This window comes from Onychostoma macrolepis, chromosome 11 (genome assembly GCF_012432095.1).
Source record: "Onychostoma macrolepis isolate SWU-2019 chromosome 11, ASM1243209v1, whole genome shotgun sequence".
In the NCBI taxonomy this organism is placed as follows: Eukaryota; Metazoa; Chordata; class Actinopteri; order Cypriniformes; family Cyprinidae; genus Onychostoma; species Onychostoma macrolepis.
Window position 1 is genome coordinate 22,239,577 of NC_081165.1, and position 25,253 is coordinate 22,264,829.

At 36.2% G+C, this 25,253-nt stretch overlaps 1 protein-coding gene and 1 long non-coding RNA gene across 3 annotated transcripts in view; one reads left to right on the forward strand and one right to left on the reverse strand.

The window, feature by feature from the left end:
* slc25a26 (solute carrier family 25 member 26) overlaps positions 1-25,253 on the reverse strand; it is a 51,499-nt gene that overhangs the window by 19,327 nt on the left and 6,919 nt on the right. For both annotated transcript variants that reach the window (XR_009273465.1, XM_058792081.1), the window contains exons 4-5: positions 20,579-20,683; positions 20,325-20,372 (exon numbers count right to left, since the gene is read on the reverse strand). Coding sequence is in view for 1 of the 2 variants with exons in the window: in XM_058792081.1 (XP_058648064.1) it covers positions 20,325-20,372; positions 20,579-20,683 (153 nt within the window). In the remaining variant the exon portion in view is untranslated. The remainder of the gene's footprint in view (positions 1-20,324; positions 20,373-20,578; positions 20,684-25,253) is intronic.
* On the forward strand, positions 22,182-24,644 carry LOC131549693 (uncharacterized). Its single transcript, XR_009273466.1, has 3 exons — positions 22,182-22,803; positions 24,203-24,355; positions 24,543-24,644. It is a non-coding gene; the product is annotated as an uncharacterized LOC131549693 (long non-coding RNA).

Below are 25,253 nucleotides of genomic sequence, written 5' to 3' on the forward strand. Positions count from 1 at the left end.
TATATATTGAGGCGGCAGAGGCTGAAAACACTGCTAGTGTCACGCACACTTCAATATGTGTGCATGCAGTTGGTAAAGTTTTTAAAGTGACTGTTATTTTAAAGTGAATGCAGTTATTGTGTTTGTTAGACACTAAACAACCCAGCACTTTAAAAAACAGCCGCCAAATCAGTTTTAATTAACAAATTATTCATTGTCATAAGACACAAGTTATGTGCTGATGTTCTGAATGAAAAAAAACCAAGTATGAGTAATACTGCTGCTTATACATTTCCATAATCTGCACTCTTTTTCCACACTCATACTGAACATCAGGTCAGTTTAGGAACCCCTGATCTCCATCCAAAACTCTTTATTGGAAACAACTCTTTGGACAAACCGAGTGTAATATAATACAGTAAAAAAGGCTGACTATGCAAACAAAGCCCTCATTGGCTTGACTTGGAAAAACTTTCAAAAGATTTGACAAAAATTTACGTAACGAACACAATGAAGCAGCACTGCATGGGCATCATGCGCGCTGCCAAAACACCCGCACCTCATGATTTCAAAACAAAGAACAGATTGGTGCAATGTGACCCGATGCTGGGGAGTGTGTATGTCTTTGTGCATTTTTTCCAAAAAATAAATCAGCCACCTGTCTTTTATTACCAACGCGATAAATTCAGCCTCTCCGTGCTCAGGAGGAATGTTTCAAGGAATCTGCAAACAGAAACGAAGCACAGCTGATTTATGCATAAGTTTAACACTTCTGGCAGAGACGGGGCGCCTGAGCAACACAGATGGTCAGATTTATATTGATAAGCCTGTAATGGTTGACAAGAGAGAGGGGATGACTGATATGGAAAGACAGAAGGATGGAAAGCAGGTTTTTGACCAAAGGCCAGAAGGCTTCTTCATGAGGACGAGTCGGTCCAGTGAATGACGGCACATGTGTGGTCTGACTGCTGACCAGCTGTACCGATATCAGTTTAAGCGCATTAGTATTACACTTCATCCCTGAAGTGCATTTGTAATGTTAGTCAAGCTTTCCTGCACCAAAAACCAAGCCATAACGGTAGAGTGTGTGGTTTTGTCGATTTGGAGACAACAGACAAACAACAACACACTGATGTGCATCAAACACTCTGCTGTCCGTGTCGATATCACTGGGTGTAACTGTCAGGTACGTTATCACTGAGAGATAGGGCTTGCTGCTTGTTTGTGACGGGTTACCCGTGGGAATATTAGTATTCTGCAGTGCTCTTCACTGTCAGGCTCCTGGCCACCAGTGTGATAACTAGGAAAACAGATGTCAAAATGCATTTAAATGAAGCTTGATTGGACGGGGGCGCTTTGCCTGCTATTTGACAAATGGCTTTAATAGGTCAGACGGTACCGGATGAATACTAATGAGAGGAGAAAGGAATGGAGATCAGTCTGAAATCTGATTCAGTTCGATTGGATTTAAATCACATTCATTTTCAGTCTGCCTTGATTTAAATGTGATCCAATGTGTTTTTCTTTATTTAAATCTAAATTAAATATGGCAATTAAAGTGGACTTTATCTATCAGTTGTATGAAAGCATAAGATTTTATAAGGTGATGTCGGTCACCTTATAAAAAAAAAAAAAAGCATTTAAGAAGCATTACATGAAATGGAAAAAAAAATCAAAATAAAAAAAGCACAGAAACGTTTGTTTGAATCATTACAATTGTTTTTTTGTTTTTTTTAATAATACAAACAAAATATTGCTAATAAATAATAATAAATATTAGCATTATTACACTTCAGCCACACTGTATAAATTAAACTAATGAGACCAAGTGGCTTTTAAAAGAAAGACAGCAGAGGCACACTTTTTTTTTTTCTGAAAACAAAATATTTCACAAACAACAAGTTTGTTAAAACAAAATTTAATATTAAAAATAATACATAAAATATTAATAATGAATAGCAATAAATGTTAAAACAGAAAGCGTTTGGACATTTCAGCTACACTTAATGTATAAATATATTTGCATTAAGTTAATATCAAACCAACTGTCTTTTAAAGGAAATACAGGAGAGGCACAAGAAAAAAAACAGAGGCTTGCTTTGAATGCATGCATGAATGAATGAATGAGTGAGTGAGTAAGGGAGTGAGGGAGTGAGGGAGTGAGTGAGTGAGTGAGTGAGGGAGTGAGGGAGTGAGGGAGTGAGGGAGTGAGTGAGTGAGGGAGTAAGTGAGTGAATGAATGAATGAATGAAGTGTTTAGACACTTCAGACACACTTAATTGTTTTGGCATTAGATCAAATTATAAATATTAAAACAGAAAGTGAAAGAGTGAGATACAGAGAGGTTGAATGGATGATAAAGAGGAGATGGTCAGTTGTAAAAGTCAAAATAGTTATTGTGAAATGAAACCAATAAATCCAAGAAAATGAAAGCTGAAATTAAAATATTGCCAATGGAAAGAGAACCTGTATTGGAAAAACAGAAGTACAGTCTTGATTTTTCAGTTCTGTCTACAGTGTTTCAGTGTGAGGGAAGACGGCATCTGTACAGTACTGAAATAAAAAGAAGAATTATTAAAGCACAGTGGAAAAAGGATATTTCTCAACCCTAAAGAGACGACATACAGACCTCTCCAGAGACACTCAGCAAAAGAAGAAAAGCGAATGAGGCACAGTGACAGGAAGTAGATGATGGCCAGATGGATATATCATCAGCGGAGCCGTGATTCAGCAGCGCTGGGTATGAAAACAGCAGACGGACTGGAGGAACCCACAGACTAACTCTCATTTATTACTGAGAGCTGTGGAAAACGGTCACTTTTACAGGCCCTTCCTCTCTCTCTCTCTCTCTCTCACACACACACACAAACGCACCTAATACATAGCAAAGCATACTGACAGTATCTGCAAGTACAAACAGAAAGTGTGATTGTCTGTGAGTGTGCAAACACATCAAACACTGACGCAGTAACAAAAGCATATTTATCAGCCGAAGCTTTTAATTGACAGCTTGTTGAAGTGTGAAGAGGAACAAACAGGAACAAATTGGAGGTGGAGAGCAGGAGGAGTGAAAACTTGAGGGAAAGAGAGTTTTATTATGCAAAGCCATCTGCCAAAGTCAAACATGTCACTAAACCTGTTTGTGTCCTGAGTGATTTATGAGTCTCATCACAGGTGTGTGTGTGTGTGTGTGTGTGTGTGTGCGTGCACGTTTGGGTGTCACATTTGTGTTTGTACAGGCATGTTTGCTCACCACTGTCACAATACTGTGTGTGTGTGTGTGTGGGTGGGTGGGTGAGTGAATATGCATTCAACACCTGACACCTGAGCTCCCTCATGAGATCTATTATCTTTACTTTTCTAATTATGGAACAGATCCAGAAAAATCTCCCTTGAGCTCTAAAATACACAAAATTTGAAACATCTAACTCGAACAATCTTAAAGCATACCAAAATATAAACACAGACTGGGTAATAATTAATAACTTAATACACTGATTCCTCATTAAAAATGATATTATATGAAATACACATAAAAATAAATATATAAAATATATAATATACAAATATATTAATACATATTAAAGAAAAAATATATACTTTTCAAAAGTTTGACTATTTTAAACAAGTTCATATTTTCAGTTAGGATGTATTACATTAATCATTAGTGACAGTAATACGGTGGCCGAGAGAGCTCAACAGAAAACACATGCAAATAGAAAAAGCACCAGCAAATCAAGAAAACATCTTCATCAGTTTGACAGCAGGTGGTGCAAATGCTCACAACACAAACAAATAAACAAACGCGCTGCAAATGCTCACAACCAAATAAAGAATTTTATTTGCAGCACGTTTCTTTATTTGGTTGTGTTGTGAGCATTTGCAGCTCGTGTGTTGTTTCTTAATTTGCAGGTGATTTATATTGTTAGAAAATATTTATGTTTCAAATAAATGCTGTTCTTTTGAACTTTTCATACATCAAAAAACAAAATCCAGAAAAAAAAAAATCATGTTTTCCTCATAAATATTAAGCAGCACAATGGTTTTCAACATTGATAATAATAAAAAATGTTTCTTGAGCTGCAAATCAATGATTATTTAAGGATCACGTGACACTGCTGAAAATTCAGCTTTGCAAAATATATTTTAAAATATATTTACATTTTTAAATAGTAACAATATTTCACAATATTACTGTTTTTACTGTTTTACTTTCTCAAATAAATGCAGCCTTGGTGAGCATAACAGAAATAAACTTTCAGTATAATTATAATAATAAAATTAATCATTTAATTTAATCTACATACAGTCTTGAAATTGCACAACAATGTTAAAATGCTAAGAATTTTTTTGGTTTGTTTTTTACAAGTGTAAAAACTCACAGTTCAGTTGGAGTGAGGGTATTCTGGGGCCACTGCATGACTTTTTAGTCAGAGGTTGATATTAATGATGTAGGATGTGTATCGCTGATCCTTAGTGAGCCTTGAAAATGTGATTTAAACCTCAGTGCTATAAAAACTCCTCTGGGAGCCAGTTTAGAAAATAAATAAACACATAAATAATGGAAAAATCAATAAGCTGAAAGAAAGCCAGTGGGATGCCCCAAACGCTTTATCAGAGGAGAGAGAGAGCAAGAGGCTGTGTTGTGTTTCACGCTTCCCTATGGTCATATAATCTTGGCTGAGAAGAGAGAGGTCTGCTCCCTTGTAGAGAAAACATGCACAAAGCTCCCAAGACTGACACATAACATTCAACAATATTCAAATCTGTTGATCTGATTCGAAGTTTGAATGTAAATCTGAATGGTATGGGACAGTAGTGCATTTCTAGCTCATAGGTGTATGCTGGCATCTATGGTTTCATGAAGAACCTTTAACATCCATAGACCCTTTCCACTATACAAAAGGTTCTTTAATTTAGGGCTGCACAATGAATTGCATTTTAATCGTGATTTCTGCTTCTCTTGATTTAGTAAGCATAATCATCTGTGATATTTACTCGTTGGTCATTTATTCTAAAAATGTTTCAATGTAATTTGGCATTTGCATTATCTTGCATCGCCTCCGCAAGGTTTCATGGTTGCGGTTGCCAGATTTCAAGAGTTAAAATCCCCCAATCAGAGCTTTTTCATAAATTAATACATTTTCTGCCCAGGGCTTATCTAATCTTCTCAACCTGGTGACCATGCACACGTGCCGTCTACATAATGGAAAAAACGCTAATGATCTGAAAACCTATATGTAAGTTGGAGTTTAGTGATTTATACTGAGATATTTCGATCAAATAAAAGTATAATACAGCAAGTCAGTTTTCTTTCACATGGTTGTTTGTGCTGTTTGATGCAAAACTGCAAGCAAACCATGTGAGTTGACGTTCTCTTGCTTTGCACTTGCGTGAAAGTCCAAAAATAATTCTGACGAAATGCAGCAAAAAGTGAATGACAAGAATCGTGATTATATTTTTGAGCTAAATATCAACCGCTTAATCATTATCATGCAGCCCTAGAGTATTAGAATGTTATTCACACTAAAAGAAATAGGTCCTTTTAAGAACTGAAAGGTTCTTTAGGGAGCCCAAAATGGTTCATCTATGGCATCGCAGCAAAAATTCTCATTTGGATGAGGGTATGGAGAAAGCATGAATCAGCAATGTTAAAAAGTTCAATACTCTTTTGTGTTTGGATATGTGAATCCACTTGCTGAGGAATTCTGACAGGCTGAATGCCTCACATGAACACTTTCACTGACTGTGCTTGGACAAGTCTGGAGCGCTAGAATGATCCAATCAGCCAATCAGGAGGTGCGAACTGATGCAGCCAGCCAATCCGACTTCAGAAACTCCCTGGTTTCCATCAGCGACTGTGACACGCAAGTTAAAGTTCTGGGTAATAATATTCTAAACAAATTAAGACTTGTTCAAGGCTGGAGGGGAAAAGAAAGAGAAGAAATGAAGAAGCGAGGGAGGGGTTATGTGGTTAAGGACTGTTTGGAATCAGTGAACTGGCAAATATTCAAGAGTGCAATTCCATTGACATGAGCGAAAACGCTTCCCAGAACCGTCACATAATATTTACATTGTGGGGGGATTTTCTGGCCGGGGATGCATTGTGCCGTCGTAGCAAGTGTGCCAGGCTGATGCAACAAGTGAACAAAAGAGCAGTGAAAACATAGGCCGCACCCCTATCAACAAGCTACTGGGTCCACAGCCGAACCGTTTGTTTCCTTTGTTCTCATTCGAACAGGTGAATGCCCCAGTAACAAAATAAGAAATTCAAGTCTGACAGTGACCAGTGTAAGGTACAGGTGCTTGCGTGCACACAAAAAAACACAGAAACCCGTCCGGCTGGCATGGAGGCCCTTTCACGTGAAGCACCAAAGCGTGGAGTGTGGCCTCGCATGCAGGGCATGATGTCAGAGGAAATCTTTTAGTGAGTCAATTTATAATCTGTGTGTATGTGACATCTGATGCCCCCTGGCCGGTCCAATTAGGTGCTGACAGTGCCTGCGAGATGGATGGCGGTCCTTGGGGGCACATGAGAAAGTCTGAGAAAGATAGAGAGTGTATGAGAGAAGATAAAGGATGGGCTGGAAAAGAGAGAGAGGGAGAAAGGGAGATACAGAAGGTTTTCAAATTCAGAATTCATTGGTTAAAGGGTTACTCCACCCCAAAAATGAAAATTTTGTCATTAATCACATAGCTCCATGTCGTTCCAAACCAGTAAAAGCTTTGTTCGTCTTTGGAACCCAATTTAAAGCCCTATTCGCACAGGATTAGTATTACCTGGTGACCTCTAGTCATTTGTAATAATTGTGGAGGTTGTCTGTGATCTTAATCCCATGCAAATCACCGTAAAGTAAAAATTCCCCCACAAATGACCTACCATATTTCACCGAACACCGAGGTCCTGTGATAATAAATCACGATGTGAATCGGCATCTCTGTGATTTGGCCAGCATTTCGCGGTGTCATATATTATTTTTTTTTAAGGTTTTTGTTTCCCGAGTGCCTTATCATCCATCTTTTGCGAAAAATGGAGGCTGCAAAGTGTTTTGATAGTATTTTGGGTGCTGGGTCGTATCACTACACACCATACTTCTATACAATTTGCACTTTCATAAAAAAGAAAGCTGAAAACCATTAGAAGAGCGAAAACAAGAATGATTAGATGGAGATGGATGACATGTATAGCAGCATTCTTCTGTTGATATGATATATGTCGTCACATTATAATGTCATAATGTCACACAAAGCCTTAAGATCATATCTGGGAGATAAGTCTGTAAATTCACATAAAATCACAGGATTCGTTTATCCCGTGCGAATGCGCCACACGAAATTCAGATGTGGGGGGTAATTTCTAAATCACACGAGGTCCTTAGATAATACTAATTCCGTGCAAATTGGGTTTAAGATATTTTAGATGAAAACCGGGAGCCTTGTGACTGTCTCATTGACTGCCAAGTCAATAACACTGTCAAGGCCCAGAAAAGTATGAAAGATATCGTCAAAATAGTCCATCTGCCATCAGTGGTTCAATCTGAATGTCATGAAGCGACGAGAATATTTTTTGTACGCAGAGAAAATAAAAATGACGACTTTATTCAACAGTTCGTCTCCTCCGCGTCACCGTAGCGCAATTTTGGAGAATATCCGCTGGATGCAAACTTTGTAAGCTGTTCTGTGTCAGCTGCGCCACACGGATACGTTTTTTACGCTTTGATTTGAACTAAAACAGCATATCCGTGTGGTGCGGCTGACATAGAACAGCGTACGCTGTTTGCGGATATTCTCCAAAATGCGTACAAAAAGTATCCTCGTTGCTTCATAACATTCAGATTGAACCACTGATGGCAGATGGACTATTTTGACAATGTCGTTCATTCTTTTCTGGGCCTTGACAGTGTTATTTACTTGGCAGTCAATGAGACAGTCACAAGGCTCCCGGTTTTCATCCAAAATATCTTAAATTGTGTTCCCGAAGACGAACAAAGCTTTTACGGGTTTGGAACGACATGGGGGTAAATGATTAATGACAGAAATTTCATTTTGGGGTGGAGTATCCTTTAACAGAGGTTTTCAAACTAGGGTCCCCAAAGGGCCAGAAGGAAGTTCTGTAAGCAATGCAAAAAATAAAAGAAAAACTTGCAGAAAATATATTTTTAATGTTTTATGAATTTTAATATATTCATAGAATATATTTTTTACTCTCACCAAATCTAATTATTATAATCTAATACTATAATATAATTTTTTATCTGCTTTCTAAAGATCAAAAATCAAGAAATGAATTATTGTGATTATTTTATCGTATTAACAGCTCTTTTACAGTAGGACAAAAAAGAACAAATCTGCATATAGTTTTGTGAAAGATAAATGAAGATAAATGTGAAATATTATTTATTTAACATTAACAATTTTCATTATTACAAATAATCAAATTAATAATAATATAACAACTTACAAAAGAACAAATATTAAAAGTGTTCTTGTTCTACAAAGTCATATACATATCTAGAGAATGGAAAAACACCAAACAAAACTGTATAGCCTACACTTTTGTGAAAAACTATACATATCATTTCAGCATATTGCTTTAAAATGAAAACTAACTTAAAATATAAAATATCACAAAATTCTATATAATAATAAACTTTGTTCTAATAATATAAAAAATACACAAAAGCTCTCCAAGGCCGTTTAACCACACTGACATTAACCAACAAGCAATAATATTGTGTATAAACTCAGTAACCTCAGCCTGATAAAGATGTTTGGAAGCTTATCTGAAAGACACTGTGCAGAAGGTGTGCATGAAATACTTGTCCAGTTTTGGTAAAAGTGTTCTTGTTCTACAAAGCCTTCTTTGTATCTGGAGAAAAGAGACAGACGAAGACTTGATATTAGGCTAATAATAATTACTGCAAGATGATAACCAGATATCATCAAGACAACTTGCAATAACGGATAACAGTACAGGTAAACTGTACAAAGACAGTTCCTCCTGAACAAACAAGAGTGTGTGTATTAAAATAAGTTTAATGGAAGTGACTTCACAGCAGAGTGTCTAAACCCTTAGAAAAGTAAGAAACAAAGCCTCAAAAATCATACAACAAGACACAAAACTAGAGGTGTCATTCATACCCTCTTCCAAGCAAACAATCAAAAGTTAGACGCTGAGGGCTTCCGCAAAGACTTTTCCTCCGCTCTGAGGGTTAAATAAGTGCAGTTATTTGACATGAAGCAGTGACATCATCCTCTCACCCCCAAACCTGACGGCTCCCTACAGATGTTTCCAGCCGTGGGCCGCTGTTATGTGAGCTAAACTAAACATTACAGTCAGTCTTCAGCTTTCAGCAGTCAGTGCTTCAACAGGTGCGTCCTCCCAATTCACCAATCATCTACGCAACCCTTTTCTGCATTGTGCAGATATCGTTTTTTCCTATTTATCTGACATTAGTGATGGTTTCGGTTAGAAACCACGAGGAAGCGTACTCTAACCCAAGCAAAAACACGAGTTTTACCTAGCAAACGAATCACAGCCGCATTTATGGCCTTCCCAGCATGCAGTTTGAAATGACATCACCATGATTTCATTCAATTTAGTTCAATACTATCCCTCAGGAGAGCAATAGTGTAGTCGAATTGGCCATGATTACTTGCTTGCTAATAGATGACATTGTGCATTCTGTGATTTATATTACGGGTTAAAACAATGGGAGTTCATTCATATTGTCCTGCCAGATAAAATCTGGCATGAGACATTTGTTACTTCAACATCTGTTGACCTTACACATTTGGACACAGGAAATGCTGAAATGTGAAGGCAATGATGATAGCTGGGTCAAACATGTGGAAGAAAATCAGCAAGCTATTTAATGTTTCACATCTGAGACATGATAATTAGTTAAAACCTTAAATGCTATGCTACAACCAAATCCGGAATAATTATCGATCGGAACGAGCTCCCGATCTGAGCCTCGCTCAAGCTGTAATAATAACAACATTAACTGTCCCGTAAAGCCGTTCACCTTCAACCTCCCATTATCATGCAGCTCGGTGCTCAGACTCCATTTTTCTCCAGAGACCACTGGGGTTAAGTACACAACTCCAGGACACATAAGCATCGCTGCCCTGGAGATAAACTACTGAGACGGGGGAGAGCCAGAAAACGAAAAAGATGTCTTCAAAATGAGTGTTTTGAAAAGAATACTGAAGGGGAAATACGATGAAAACGAGTTTGGGGAAGGACGGAGCGAGAGATGGCACGAGGGAAATAAATCACAGTGTGAGACAGCGAAACTCACCCTGCAATTAGAGGTTAACCTCACACTTGTTTTACAAGGGCACCGCTCTTTCATGAAAAGGGCAATGTATATCACCCTAGGAGGGATGACTTACTCCCTTCTCTTATTGCCTTCTGATGCAAGCATTATTAGATTAGAATTATATTCGTTTGGAAATATTTCAAAATAAAAGCAATTTTGTGTTTTTTCCCTCCATGTCATCACATATGGAGGATCAAAGCACACAAAATTAAAAAAAAAAAAAAAATTATTTGTTTTAGTCTTAACTTAAAAATTTTGCAATAAAATCAATAATTAAAAATACAGATTTTTATGTAATATTCCATAAAAACAACAATTGTGAACTAATTGTGATTAGTTGCATTTACAGCCATTTTTACAGTACATAAAAAGAGCAAATCTTCATATAGTTTTGTGAAAAACATGATAAATGTGAAATAGTATCCATGTAACATGAACAATTTGCATTAGTATAAATAATTTCTAATAATAATATTATATTTTATTCATATAATAATTATTATAATTATAAAAATTATATGAATTAATATAAAAGTGTCCTTGTTCTACAAAGCCTTCTACGTATCTAGAGAAAGAGGGGAAAAAAGTAATCTGCATACAGTTTTGTGAAATATTATCTATTCTATAACATTTAAAACATATATTTTAGTATATACGTAGAATAACTCATGAATAATAATTCATAAAGTGAAAAAACAAATCTGCATAGTTTTGTGAAAGAAAAAAGGATAAACATTAAATATGATCCTTATAACATCTTAACAATTAATAACATAACAAATGTGAACTAAAAAATGACTGTTGAATTATGATGTGCACTGTGTCAAATAAGCTTTCTATACATTAAAGCTCAAGTCTTTAAATCCTAAAAAAATTAAAATTAAAAAATGATCACGGTTTCAACAAAAACATTATATAACTACTTTCAAGATTGAAAATAATACTGTTTCTTGAACAACAATCAGCATATTAGAATGATTTCTGAAGGATCATGTGACACTGAAGACTGGAGTAATGATGCTTTGCATCACAGGAATAAATTACATTTTACAATATATTAAAATAGAAAACAGTTATTCTAAATTAATATTTCACAACGCTGCTGTTTTTACTGTGTTTTAATCAAATAGGCTAAATGCAGCCTTGATAAACAGGTTTAAGAGTGGCAGCCACAAAAAATGCTTAATTCAATTATTATGGAATAAAATGAAATAAAACATAAAAAAATGTTTAAGTCGTTTAATAAAGAAATTTATGTAAAATATGCCCACATGAGACCTGAACCCTGCTTGTTCTGTATCAGAAAAAAACAAAACAAAAAAACAACACATATCCAGCCCAACTGGCCACGAATTTTAATAGAAATAAGAACATAATTTATTAAGTGTAGTAAATGTTAGGCAGGATCGTGTGCTACTATATTATTATTTTTACTTGATATGCAGCAAATTAATTTTACACATGCGTTCCCTCACGGCAGTTGGTGGGGAGCCCCTAGAGCCACAATCTGAACACTGACTTAATGTATGTTTGCGTGAGTGTGAGCATGTTAGTTCGTTGTTGCTCAGAGGCATATTCAAGCTCAGGTCACAGGTCTGTGGGCCAGCAAAGGGACAAGAACCCCCCACACACCCCAACCCCTCTTTCTCTCTGGGTCCCCAGCCAGACCCTTATTGAAACCATATGTGAGGGGCTGAGATGGTTTTCTGCTCGGATTGAGGCAAACACGCAGAAAATTGTGGGAAGCAAACATAACCCCAGGACCTAGCGAGATACGCTAATTAAAACAACCTAACCAGCAAACAGAACGTGCGCACAAACCCACAGTGACAAAAACCTGGCTGAGTTACTGTTAAAATAAATACATACAATAAAAACTAGAGCATATAAAGTCAACGGTCTTGCTTCTCTAAACATCAAAGGTTTTGTGAAATATTATACCATTTAACAAGTTGCTTTAAAATATAAACTAACTTAAAATATAAAATCACATAAAATTGTATACAATACTAATTTATATATTAATATACAGTAAAAGACAACTTTTTGGCTTTTTATAAAAACTGCTATTTAACACTACTATCTTCAGGCAACAGAATTTGGAAGGTGTTCAAGCTCTCAGGACTTGAGGTGTGCATTCACCTGTTAAACCACACTGACATTAACCAACAAGCAATAATATTGTGTATAAACTCAGTAACCTCAGCCTGATAAAGATGTTTGGAAGCTTATCTGAAAGACACTGTGCAGAAGGTGTGCATGAAATACTTGTCCAGTTTTGGTAAAAGTGTTCATGTTCACAAAGCCTTCTTTGTATCTGGAGAAAAGAGACAGACGAAGACTTGATATTAGGCTAATAGTAATTACTGAAAGATGATAACCAGATATCATCAAGACAACTTGCAATAACGGATAACAGTACAGGTAAACTGTACAAAGCCAGACATTTCCTCCTGAACAAACAAGAGTGTGTGTATTAAAATAAGTTTAATGGAAGTGACTTCACAGCAGAGTGTCTAAACCCTTAGAAAAGTAAGAAACAAAGCCTCAAAAATCATACAACAAGACACAAAACTAGAGGTGTCATTCATACCCTCTTCCAAGCAAACAATCAAAAGTTAGACGCTGAGGGCTTCCGCAAAGACTTTTCTTCCGCCACAATTTGCCATCGTGCAAACATAAAAAGTACCCTTGGAAAAAAAATCTTGTTTTACATGCATCAAACTATGGCTGTGCAGATACGATACACATACACAGTATATAAGGGGTTTTAAAATTCCCAGGGGGACACAAGAGCGTCAGCTAAAAAAAATCAGTACTGAAATATTATTACATAAAAATTATATAAAATTATATAAAATTATATATATTTAAAAAAAAAAAAAAAATTATATATATATATATATATATATATATATATATATATATATATATATATATATATATATATATATATATATATATATATAATTATTAACTATATATATATATCATGAGGCTGTGAGTGATACTTAGCCCCACAAACACACTCGAAATCAATGATCAGATGACTGTATCTATGTAATATAAACACCTAAGATTGTGTGAATATTTCTGACTGATGCGTCACAGTTTGAGCTCTAATACTGCACATGTGGAGCTCTTGTTTAGGATCAGGTGGAGAATCGTCTGTGTAAAGCATACTAAATATCTATCGACAAAACCATTATGTGCTTGAGGTGATTTAGTTGATCGTTATAATGCTGGACAGAAATATCAACATTTCAAGCCGTTCTGAGGGTCCCATTCCAGAGAGCTTGGCGAGAGGAGCTAGTCTTGTGATTGTTACGCTATCAGAGACTAACGTGTTCTGCAAAGCATTGTGGGTAAAGGAATAATTTAACAGCAGTGCTAGACAGGAGTCCCAGCATGAGGAATGAATCAAAAGGATGACGGATTGGAGTCGAACAGGAATGGGAGTCTGAAGTGCACACCAACAACATGAAATACATCAGTCTCTGTATATTACGCTGCTACCTCTAGTGTTCATGTGTGAGTGTGTGCGTGTGAGACGGCTCTTTTCTACACATATGAACGTCTGTATCCAATTCGACTCCTCAGGAAGATCCAGACAAATGAAGTGTCTTGTTCGGCGCTATCACATAAGAGGATTCCTCTAATGCTGATCAACAGCCTTGTGAGAAGACCCGCCAAAACCAGTCCCTGGGAGAGTGGTAAGAGTGGACTCTGTAGAGTCTGAGACACATACTCATCACACACACACAGCTAAACCTCTCTACACCTTGGCCCAAACATCCATACACTACATCAGCACCATCTGCAAACCAGACACAATTCTCCTTGGGTCATTTTGTTCAAGCCGCAAATAGCCAGACTTCTGACTGACGACATAAAGTCTGGTCCACTCCGCAACTTATCCTGCTCAAGAGCCGCATACTTAGACTGGACATTGCTGTCTGACCAACATGTTAAAAAACAACATGCAAAATTATGTTTAAGGGCATAAATAAATAGAAAAAAAGCATTATATGCTACCAAGTGCACCAAACAAATGCCACAAAACTGAGAAAACTTCTGAGAAAACCTATTCACGTAAAGCCAGCCAATCAGATTGGAGCTTGCTATTTTCTATCAAAACATGGTGTCACTTTACAAAAGAATTCATTTTTTAACATTAGTTAAACTATCAATTAAAACTGTTTGTATAGCATATATTAATTTTAGCATTTACATTATAAATGATCAAGAGCTGTATCTGTTAATATTATTTAATGGAGCTGAGCGGAACATTTATATTATTAACTAATGTGAACAAAGATTAATAAATACTGTAATAAATGTATAGTTCATGGTTAATTAATGTAAGTTAATGCAACTAGTGGAACCTTATTGTCAAATTTGACCCATTTACCAAACTAAATTTATTGTCTAAATTGTTTATTTTTTACTAATTTTGTCATTTTTCTTATTTAAATATATTTGAATAAAAGTTCAATAATGTCAAGATAATGAATACAGTAATCAAAGCCATTTTAAGTCTGACAAACTGCACCACATGTCCAAAATAGTTTTCACTTAAGCATAAAAAAAATAGTTTTTACTTTATTGTGCGGAATTTTGCGTAAATCAGAGCATCCTGAGAATTCATTAAAAACAGTGAAACAAATTTAATGGCAAATGGTTCATTATTGGTGGCATTTAAAAAACTGTATTAATTTATTATCACACTGTTTGATTTCATTTATTGAAATTTTTAATAATAGTAATAAAATAATATTACCTAATGTTTCAGGAAGTACTATTTTCTGCATAAATTTAAAAGGTAAACAAATTATTTAAATGTGTCTTTTTTATTTTAACTCTAATTTCTAATTTTTCAAATCAAATTCTAATTCCAGACACTACCTCAATTCAAATTCTGGAACTGAATGGAATTTTAAAAGGCATCCTCACTTCATTCTCATAGTTGAAATGGCGCGCAACCTGGCAAGCACCAGTCAGTTAAATGAGTGCGAGTGCCGTCAGTGGCGTAGATATGGAATATGAGGCTCATTGCCCCAGTGGGAGCCGGATTAGCAGTTTAGTTTGAGGTTTGGAGGGAGCTGGATCTTTTTTTCTCACCAACAGCCTCGGCAACAGCTGGTCTGCCACGTCATGGTTGACATGCAAGCCCCCATGCCAGTATGGGAACAACACCTTTATCCTGACACCACACCACATTCTTCAAAACTCTCACATTTCAGCTGGAGGCATGATGTGCTCAGGTGGAGGATAGAAATGAATTCTCCGTGCCTTCACATGTGTGCTGTAAATCATTCACTCATACATGCCACAGTTCAAATAAACAAACTCTGCCAGCCATCCAACTAGCTGAGAGACAATAAATACAAACTGGTATGGATCAATGCTAATACATGTATGTATATACGCACACATTCACATCACACGTGCATGGCAAGCATGTTTAATGCCTTCTAATCAGATAAAATAAAGACAATAAAAAAAGATCACAGAGTAATGAGGCAGAGCTTAAGAACTGGATCGCTGCGCTCTAAAAACATCTGATTGAATTTATATTAAATCCAGCCCTGACAAATATGGTTTAACCCTCAGAAACCCACTGCAGCATTGCTAGAGTTGTCTAAAGCAATTAAACTTAATTTTTCACCAAATATTGGTTAAAACTATATCAAGCATAAACATATACTACCATAAAAAAAAGTTTAAGGTCGGTAAGTTTTTGTAAAGTGTTTTTAAAATAAGTGTCTTATGCTCCTTCTTTTGCTCAGGCTGCATTTATTTTATCATAAAGACAATAAAAACAGTAATGTTTTGAAAAATTTACATTTAAAATGTCAAATTTAAAATAACTACGTTCTATTTTAATATATTTTAAAATGTAATTTATTCCTGTGATGGCAAAGATGGCTCAAGAAACATTTCTTATTTTTATCAATGTTGAAAACAGTCATGATGCTTAATATTTTGCAGAAATTGATATTTTTCAGGATGCTTTGATGAACCGAATGTTAAGAGAACATTTATTTGTTACAGTGCAAAATGTTGCTTGGTTCTTTCAAAAACAAAACAACTTGAACAGCAGTGTATTATAACTTGAATCTTCCCATATGCCAAAGTCACAGAAAATGCTCTTAGTGACCTGCAACATAAATTCTGGGTTGAATATTTTACAGCCCTTGTTTAAAAGGACTTTGTTGAAAGGGTCAAAACAACGTTCTCGTTCTCAATCTGTAAATGATTGGAAACGACATTGAAAGAATTTAAACAGGAGACCAAAGTACTGTGGAAAATTGACAGGAAATTGATTGTAGAATGAATCCACCAGACAAGCGTAAAGAAAAGTGCATACCCCTGCCTCTTATCCTCTCTGTGCTTGTGTTAGGAGAAGAGGGAAGCAAGTCCACACTGCACTGCAGGTCGAACATACACACTTCCACCTGTTAGCCACACAGTCCACTGTGACCAATGAACAACAGCAACATAAATACAGGGATAAGTCAGACAAATTGATCTAGGGCAGGTCCAAGACCTCTGGGGCTTTTTGCCTTCAGTGTCAACTAGAGATCAGAGGAAGGGTGGAGCGAGAAAAAGAGGACAGACAATGAGAGGAATCTGAATTAATTTGATAAGAAACACAACAGCATTCTGTCAAAGACTGACACAATGCAATAAAGAATGACAAATCCTCTTCAGCACAACAATATTCAGGTCAATGCATTTCACTAAATGGTTTCAAAACACAGTATCTTCAGCTAGTATTCGTACAGAACCCTGTCAGTGCTTCTCAACCAGATGGCTGCAGGATAGTTAAAAATTATTTCAATTCATGAATATTAATATTATTTTAATAATATCAAAATATTCTAACTTAATTAAAATGTTTTTCTTTTATTATATACTTTATTTTCTCAACAACTACTGTTTTATTAAAAAAACAAAGCTCTTTTGAAATCACAAAAACAATTGTGGTTAATTCATATAATATACTTCATGTTTCTGCTGCAATATAGAGTTACAGAATGGTAAAAAAAATAAGGTTTGGAATGACATGAGGGTGAGTAAATGATGCAAGAAATTTTCTAACTGTATCAGTGTTTGAATCTGAGGAAATTCTGAGGGAAATACATTTTTGGACATCTCAGCAACAACTAAAGCAAAAGTTGACAGGAGGCGTAGGTGTTTCATAACTGCATTCTTACAGGGTTGCCAGTTCTCCTCTCCTCCCCTTCCCTCCCCTCTCACATCTGTGCTGATATACCGTGAGCTCTGTCAGACGGCAACCAATGCATCTCCAACAGCACTCTTCTTCTGTCTGTCTGCCTCTTTCAGTCTCTCACTCCCTCTCAGGTGAGCGTCATGAGAAAGCGATATGATCAGATCTCTCAGTTAACATGACAGAAACATTACTTACAAAATCCATATGATTTATTTTTAATAGACAGTTTCATTGCTGCAAAAAGGCCAAAAGATATAAGCGTATAGGTTGCAAAAGAGTAAGCCAGAGGAAAGCTTTCATAAAGTTGATGTTTGTTTGTGATGTTTCTAGAAATCTGAGTGCTGTGATCTTTTCAGCTTCCACGCTGATGGTTATCAGATTTGCCCTAAACCTGTTATGCCCTCTAGTGGCCGAAACCAAGAAACACAGTATAAAATAGAGAGCCCTAGTCTGGTGTTTATATTCCAAGTCTTTTGGAGTCAAGTGGTAGCTTTCTGCGAGGAGCCGTTTTTCACAGAAAACCTTCTCCCGTTAACCGTTGTAACTGGATTACTGAGGCTGAACTCAAGAATCAGTCTGGTTTGTAAACAAATCATTCAGAAGTCATTTAAAAAGAGTTGCCACAAAAGAACGACTCATTCATGAATTGAATACTGAACTTAAGAGAGCAACAATAGGTCAGATATTCATAGCGAAATATTTAGTAAATTGTGGCTTGTTCTCCACTTGTAAAATATGGTGTGTGTATATATATATATATATATATATATATATATATATATATATATATATATATATATATATATATATATCACAAGATTGTGAAGGAAACTGAAGACTGGAGTAATGGCTGCTAAAAATTCAGCTTTGCCACCAAAGGAACAAATTATATTTGAAAACATTAATAGAAAACAGTTTAAATTGTAATAATTGAATTAAACTTCAAAAACACTGATGGTAATCTGTTGTGATTTATTAATTCATATCGACATCATGTATCATAGAATTCCTTTTCACACCAGCCTTTTAGTTTGTCATTTAACTGCTTGCCATCCTGTCTCTCTTCTCGTGATCAACTAGTGCGTATCGGAGGGCTGTATCTAATCACAACCTCTTGTCCAGGGTTCTTTAATGAATCTGCATAATGGAGAAGACCCCAATTAAATCCTTGTGTGAGGAGGACTCGGCATCCAGAGTAAACAAACTTACCCTGACAGGGTTGCGGTGCTGGATAAGATAGCGGGCCGAGAAAATGAATTAGCTTCCTGACACACGTCAAAGTCAATCCCAAGGAAGAAGCGGGGCACCTCTCGGCACCTCTATTTTATCTGGCCCTTAGTATTCAGCCTCAGCAGCCTGCTCTCATCTAAAATGTATTCATTTATTCAGAAGCCCTTGGAGAAATCAGAAAAAGCTTGTTGTTCTCTTTTCTTTATGTCCAGATGGAGTTTGCGTGAATAACATTTGTTAAGTGAGGCGGAAAATAAGTACAGGATGGCCCCGCAGTGAGAGACAATATCACCTCTCGAAAAAATGAGTGTCACCTTCATGCAGACAACAAGTTTTCTTTGATTTCGAATATTTCACTCCCTTTATCTTTGTCTTCTGTCAGTATGTGACATGAAGGAGGAGAAAATAAATTCGAAAAACAAATGAAAAAATATGAGCTTTGCCAATAACTCAATACGCATTATCATGCAATGCAGGTGTGTGAGGAAGCAGATGATTAATCAAAGGGTGAGAATGAGAGATCCATTTAAAAAGGCATCTTCTCTTGGGTGGGAGGGCTATGGTGTGTTTCACCTTGTGGTTGCTCTGTCTGCTGCTTGTTTCATTGCTAATTAGTTTCATTAGCTACATAAATTGTTAATACAAAAAAGATACTTGAATGAGCAATCTGAAATTCAGAATTGAAAAGGGGCAACTTCTTGCTTGAGGGGTCCCAAAAATAAAAATTCTGTCATTTACTCACTGCTGAACACACACACACACACACACACACACACACACACACACACAAAAGACATTTTGTTTTTAACCATATAATGAAAGTCAGTTAGGTTCAAAATAACACTGTGAACCCATTAGACTTTGTAACCCATTAAAAAAAAAGAGGTTAGAAATGAAATGAGGGGGATTAAATGATAATTTTTTTGAATTTCTAACTGACCAAACGGGTTTGCAAAACGGTCAATTTGCTTTTGTTTTGTTGTTTCTCAGTCAGTAAAACAAGCACACAGTATTGAGATGCTTAAGATCACAGAGAACAAACAGCACTGGATGAAGTGGATATTTACCTACAAACAATTCAAACAAAATACTACTTTTGATCGGCAACCTCAGCTACTGCTGTGTTATGTGAATAAGCAGTCATTCAAAAAGCCATTTTTCAGTTGTTTTCCTACATGAATGTATTTGACCATTTTGTTGCTTTTTTACCATTCTCATTTGTTTCACAACCTTTAAAATATATCTGAAATCCTCTTTGTTCTGCTTATGTGCAATGTTGCTCTAACTGAGCGTTTGGTCTGAAGTCTTAAACAAGTGTATAATAGTTCTATGAATACTACACATACTTAATAAAATTAAAATATTGAATATATGTTCATGTTGAATTTTTGAACTTTTTTAGTGTTTTTGCAATATGTGTACCTATGTGTACCCTCCTTCACGCACCCATGCATTTAAGAGGTACTCAAATCAAATGTCAATATCAAAGCATCTGTATAATTATGTGAATAACAGAGTACCAGTACTTGATGTGTACAGGAAAGCCAGCCTACCTCCCTAAGTACTGTACTGCCATAACCTCTGTACAAGCCTCTGAAACCCTGCAATGAGAAATCAGAAAGGGTTGTCATCTCTAAGCAAACAAAAAGACATGGTATCTTCATCTGGTTTCAACTGATTGCTTTACAAAATGACTTATTTATCAATCAATCCACCCGTGCATCTCCGTGTAACATGACAGCTCAAGTGAACTCAAGTGCACTGTAAGTTCAGTGTAAGTCAAGCTGACCGAAAACACATACAGTACCTCTTCTTGTAGTGTATTCAGCAGCACCCGGTAGGTATTGAGAGAGGGATTGGCCTGTGTCCTCTGCTTTACTACTTCAGTCGGGACACGGATCAGACAGGCGACCTGTGTAAGAAGAAGAGAACACTCATCAATATATCAAATGGTACTGTTCACACAAACAAAGAGAAATACTCAAGTACACAAAAGGGCTGTTTGAAACTAGGAAATACAATTTTAAAAATTATAGTTGATAATAGCAGATTAATATTTACACCAAATTAAAACAAATCTAAAAGTGGATCGGGACAAAATACATTTGGTAAAATTTCCAAAAGCAAAACGTTGGATTTACACATTTCAAAATAATAGATAAAACTTAAGTAATATATAAAATTACTTTAAAATTAGTTTTAAAAATGCATTTTTTAAAAATTGAGTAAAAATGACCATTATCCAAACACACACACACTCACAATGCGTGTATACAAGTGTGTAGTGTATATAAATGTCAAATGCTTCTTAAAATCAATAATAAACAAATATCACAAATAGAAAATTAAATATTACATATAATACAAATTTTACTGAAAAAAATATATACCAAAAAAGTAGAAAAAAATGTGATTAAGAATATGATTTCTGAAAATGTCTTAAAAAAAAGTAATTATCTTGCAAATAAGACTCCTGTATTATTAGAATACATCACAACATCTGACCATTAACACAACATCATTTAACTGTACATAAACGCAGTCATTAATAATATGTTCATTTTAATCACAGCGTGCCGCTTTACAGCCATATCTCACGGCTACGAGCGTGATATTGCGTTTATAAAACAGCTTGCCATCTCTTGCAGTATTAACATTAAAAACTCACAAATGACAAACAAAATGCCAACAACTCAGTAAGTCATACATACGCACAACAACAACTACTACAAAACATGCTTTGTCGATAGCCTGAAGTGTGGCATTATTCAAGCTCATTCTTCACATCCGCATCCCCCTCCAAAATTACACTTGTGGTGCATTACTTCTGACCCTCTCCATGCTGGGGGGTGGAAATACCAGCGCGAACCGAGGATGGAAAGCAATCTCCGCAACCACAGGGAGTTCACCGGGCCCCAAACCAGACCCCCAGGCTCACACTGGATTTGTGGTGCTAGATTAAATCTCTTCTGAATGACAGAACGGGCATGGGGTGCTACTACGAGAGAGGTCGGGTCTACTGAGAGCCCAGCTGACAGCCTATAGGCACGGTGAGTGTGAACAAGCTACGGTAGTTTGCACTCTGTATGACTCTGGCAGGCGGCAGAGCCTCTTCTTGCACACTGCAGTTACAGAATGCTTGGCCACTTGGCTTACAGAACAGCATGCAAGACTATGGTACGGCCGGCGTGACACAAATGTGGAAAAACCAGCTGAGGGAATCTGTATTTTAGTTGAGAAAAGGAAGGTCAGTAGGGAAAGTTTATATTTAAAGGCAAAGGCGTGTAGCAAGACTGCCATCCAGCGGTCAAACGGGGAAAACTGCAACCATCGGTCTGTTAGGCAAACTGACAGGGCCCATTTTACTAAACTCATTACATTCTCTTTTTGCTGGGTTAACATTTATGAAACACTAAACATCGCGTCTCCTCGTGTAATTCTCAAAAGGATCAAAATTACGGCAGTAAATAGAGAGGGAAGTGGATATGACAAGTAATTCTTGCAGTAATTGAATTGGCGTGCGCGAGTGCGCGCCGCAGCAATTTCATATCTCGCAGGGGAGTTGATGGAGGACTGGCGAGAGATTATATAATTTACCGGCATTGTGTATTACTGGGTAATTTACAGAGAGCAGTGAGGAGGAAACCTACGCTGAGGACATTTTAAAATAAGTGGAAGTCGAAGACTTTCGCTGTGTTTATGAACGTAAGTTACCTGTATGTGACCAGTCACGCGATTATTGAGGTAATGACTTTAAGGCAGTTTTACTAATTAGTTTACTAATTAAGGTCTAATGGTTATACTGTTTATTGTGCGATACATTTATCTTCATCTGGTAGTCATTTGGAGGCGGTTAATTAGTCGCTGCCTCTGCTCTTCCCGCGCTGTGCTGCAGAAGCGCGGGAACCCTGAGGACTAAACTCTTATTTCCATGTCGACGCGACGACCAGAGTCCAGCACTCACCACTACAGGAAGGTCGATGAAGAAGTGAGGGCAATTAAAGCGAGGCACACTGCTTATTTTAGCACTAGGTGAATCAGTTCAGAGCCATTTGTCTTTCCTCTTGCTGTTCTGTACAACACACACCTGCAGATCTGGACTGAATGCTGCACACCGATCAAGACATGCAAACACAATTCAGTTGTTTTGATTTGCCTCCACACTTTAAACAGTAAAACATATGCACTACTATTATTCATTAACATTTATTCTGAGTTTAATAAATAAAAAAATCACTGTAAAACATGCATAATACCTGCTAATTACCCTAACACCCTATAATCAGTTGTTTCTGTTACAAGTAACACAATTATGATATATTATGCATTGTAAAGTCATATTTTTTTTATTAACTATAGTTAAATTTATATTACATTATAATGGCACATGATCATTCTTAATTATTCATGGTTATGTCAGGCTGCAGAGTTAAATGCAAGATCTACATGCTATTTAACGTGTTATATCATGCCTTAAATGACCTTACACGCTTCAAGGTGTAACCAAGAATTTATGTAAATTTATAACTCTGGTTAAAATGAAATAACACTTTAGAATTGTCACTTGTAGTCAAAGATGAAGACAAAGACGATGTCTAAATATCAAACAAGCAATACCAGACAACTCAAGAGTGTGCAGGAACTTAAGTACAAACCAAATGAATAATGACCTGAGCTGGTTAGATGGATGACAACTAAAGATTGGTGGGGAAACTGAACAAAAGAAAACATGTGACCAATCAGAAGTCCATGAAAACAAAACTAATAGTCCATGAAGATGAAAATTAACTGAACTTCTGTGACAAGAATGCATTTTGTAAGGCGTTAATAATTCATTTGAATAATTTTAGGATTTAAATTATATATACAAGTTTCAAGTAAAGATTAACAGAAGTGTTATAGCTACACTACCATTCAAAAAGTTTAGGGTCAGGTTTTTTATTTTTTTATTAATATTATTATTATACAGCAAGGGTACATTAACTTGAAATTATTAAATACACTTGGACGTTTATAATGTAAGAAAATATTATTTCAAATAAATGCTGTTCTTTTGAACTTAGTATCCTGAAAAAAAAAGAAAAAAACTTTTTCCACTATTAAGCTAAATGAAACTGTTTTCAATACTGAAAATAGTAAGTTTTTTTTTTTTTTTCAAGCAACAAAATTTGTTAATATACAGTTTTAACTGTATTTTGATCAAATAAATGCTGTTTTGGTGAGTTGATAATGTTATTAAAAAAATTAAATAAATAAAAACAAACAAACAAAGACCCCAACTTTTTGAATGCAAATGTGAGTTAAAAACGTATTTATAACATAATTTTATAGTATTTTTGAACGCTTGCCTTTTTACCCACAAACCTGAAGCCACTTTTTGAATCCCAGTACACTTCTATTAGCATAAAATAAACCACTTGTACATTCTAAGGTCGCTCTCACAGCTGTGACTCCAGACATCAAGAGAAACAGCTGGAACATTCCGAACGGTCCGTGAACTCGGAACACGCGCCTCCCAGCAGAGTCTCAGGAAGTTGGAATTACAACAGGCATCTGGAACAATCTTCCACAGATCATTATACAGGTGCTTTAAAAAACAACAACAACAGCGGCCTCTCGGGTCCTTATGGAGCGCTGCCTTTCCAAAACCTATCTGCACAGACCAATATGTTCCTGACACATCCCCCATCTCGTCCTTTAATAATACCAATGCATGTGCAGAAATAACATTTTTAACCCAACACTTCAATTGCCTATTTTTTATATTTCAGAGACCTGCCAAGTGAGAACAAGAAGAGGGGGTGTGAAAAGGCTGAAAATGAGCCACAGTACAATGCTCAGGCTTGATTTGAACAATAAATCACAGACAATCGTATTCTCGTGGGCGATGCATGGATTATTTGCTGTGCCAAGCTTAGCAGGTTGCCAGTCGGCCTCTTCTAAGTCATGCCACATGCTGTTTTCACCCCATAGCCATAAGAAGAGACAAGGTTTATAAATGTACGAAAAGTGCTCCTTCAGCTTGACAAATGAGCTTTTGGAGAGTGTGTTGGGCAAATGGGAATGAAGATAAATTTGACATAATGGCTAGATAACAGCCTGCTCTGGTCCTGACAGATACCATCAGCCAGTGCATTCTTTATATAGCACGAATACACACATACAATGATACTGAGCAGTAAGTGACAGAAATCACCATTGCTATTATTACAAAATATTACACCACAAGGCTGTTGAATACATTATTCTGACTGGTTGATGAATGTTCTAAGGTGTGCAATTATTTTTCAGTAAATGCACAGCTATGAGGTAGTTCCAGGCCTGTTAACAGCATTATGCTTCCTTAACACTTTTCGAAAAGATTTCAATTATTTCAAAAGATCCTAATAGCCTACAACAGCAAATGAACCAAAACCCACAGAAACACTAATCAAGCCAACAAATATGACAAACCACAAAAATGACAAACAATTCCCATGTTT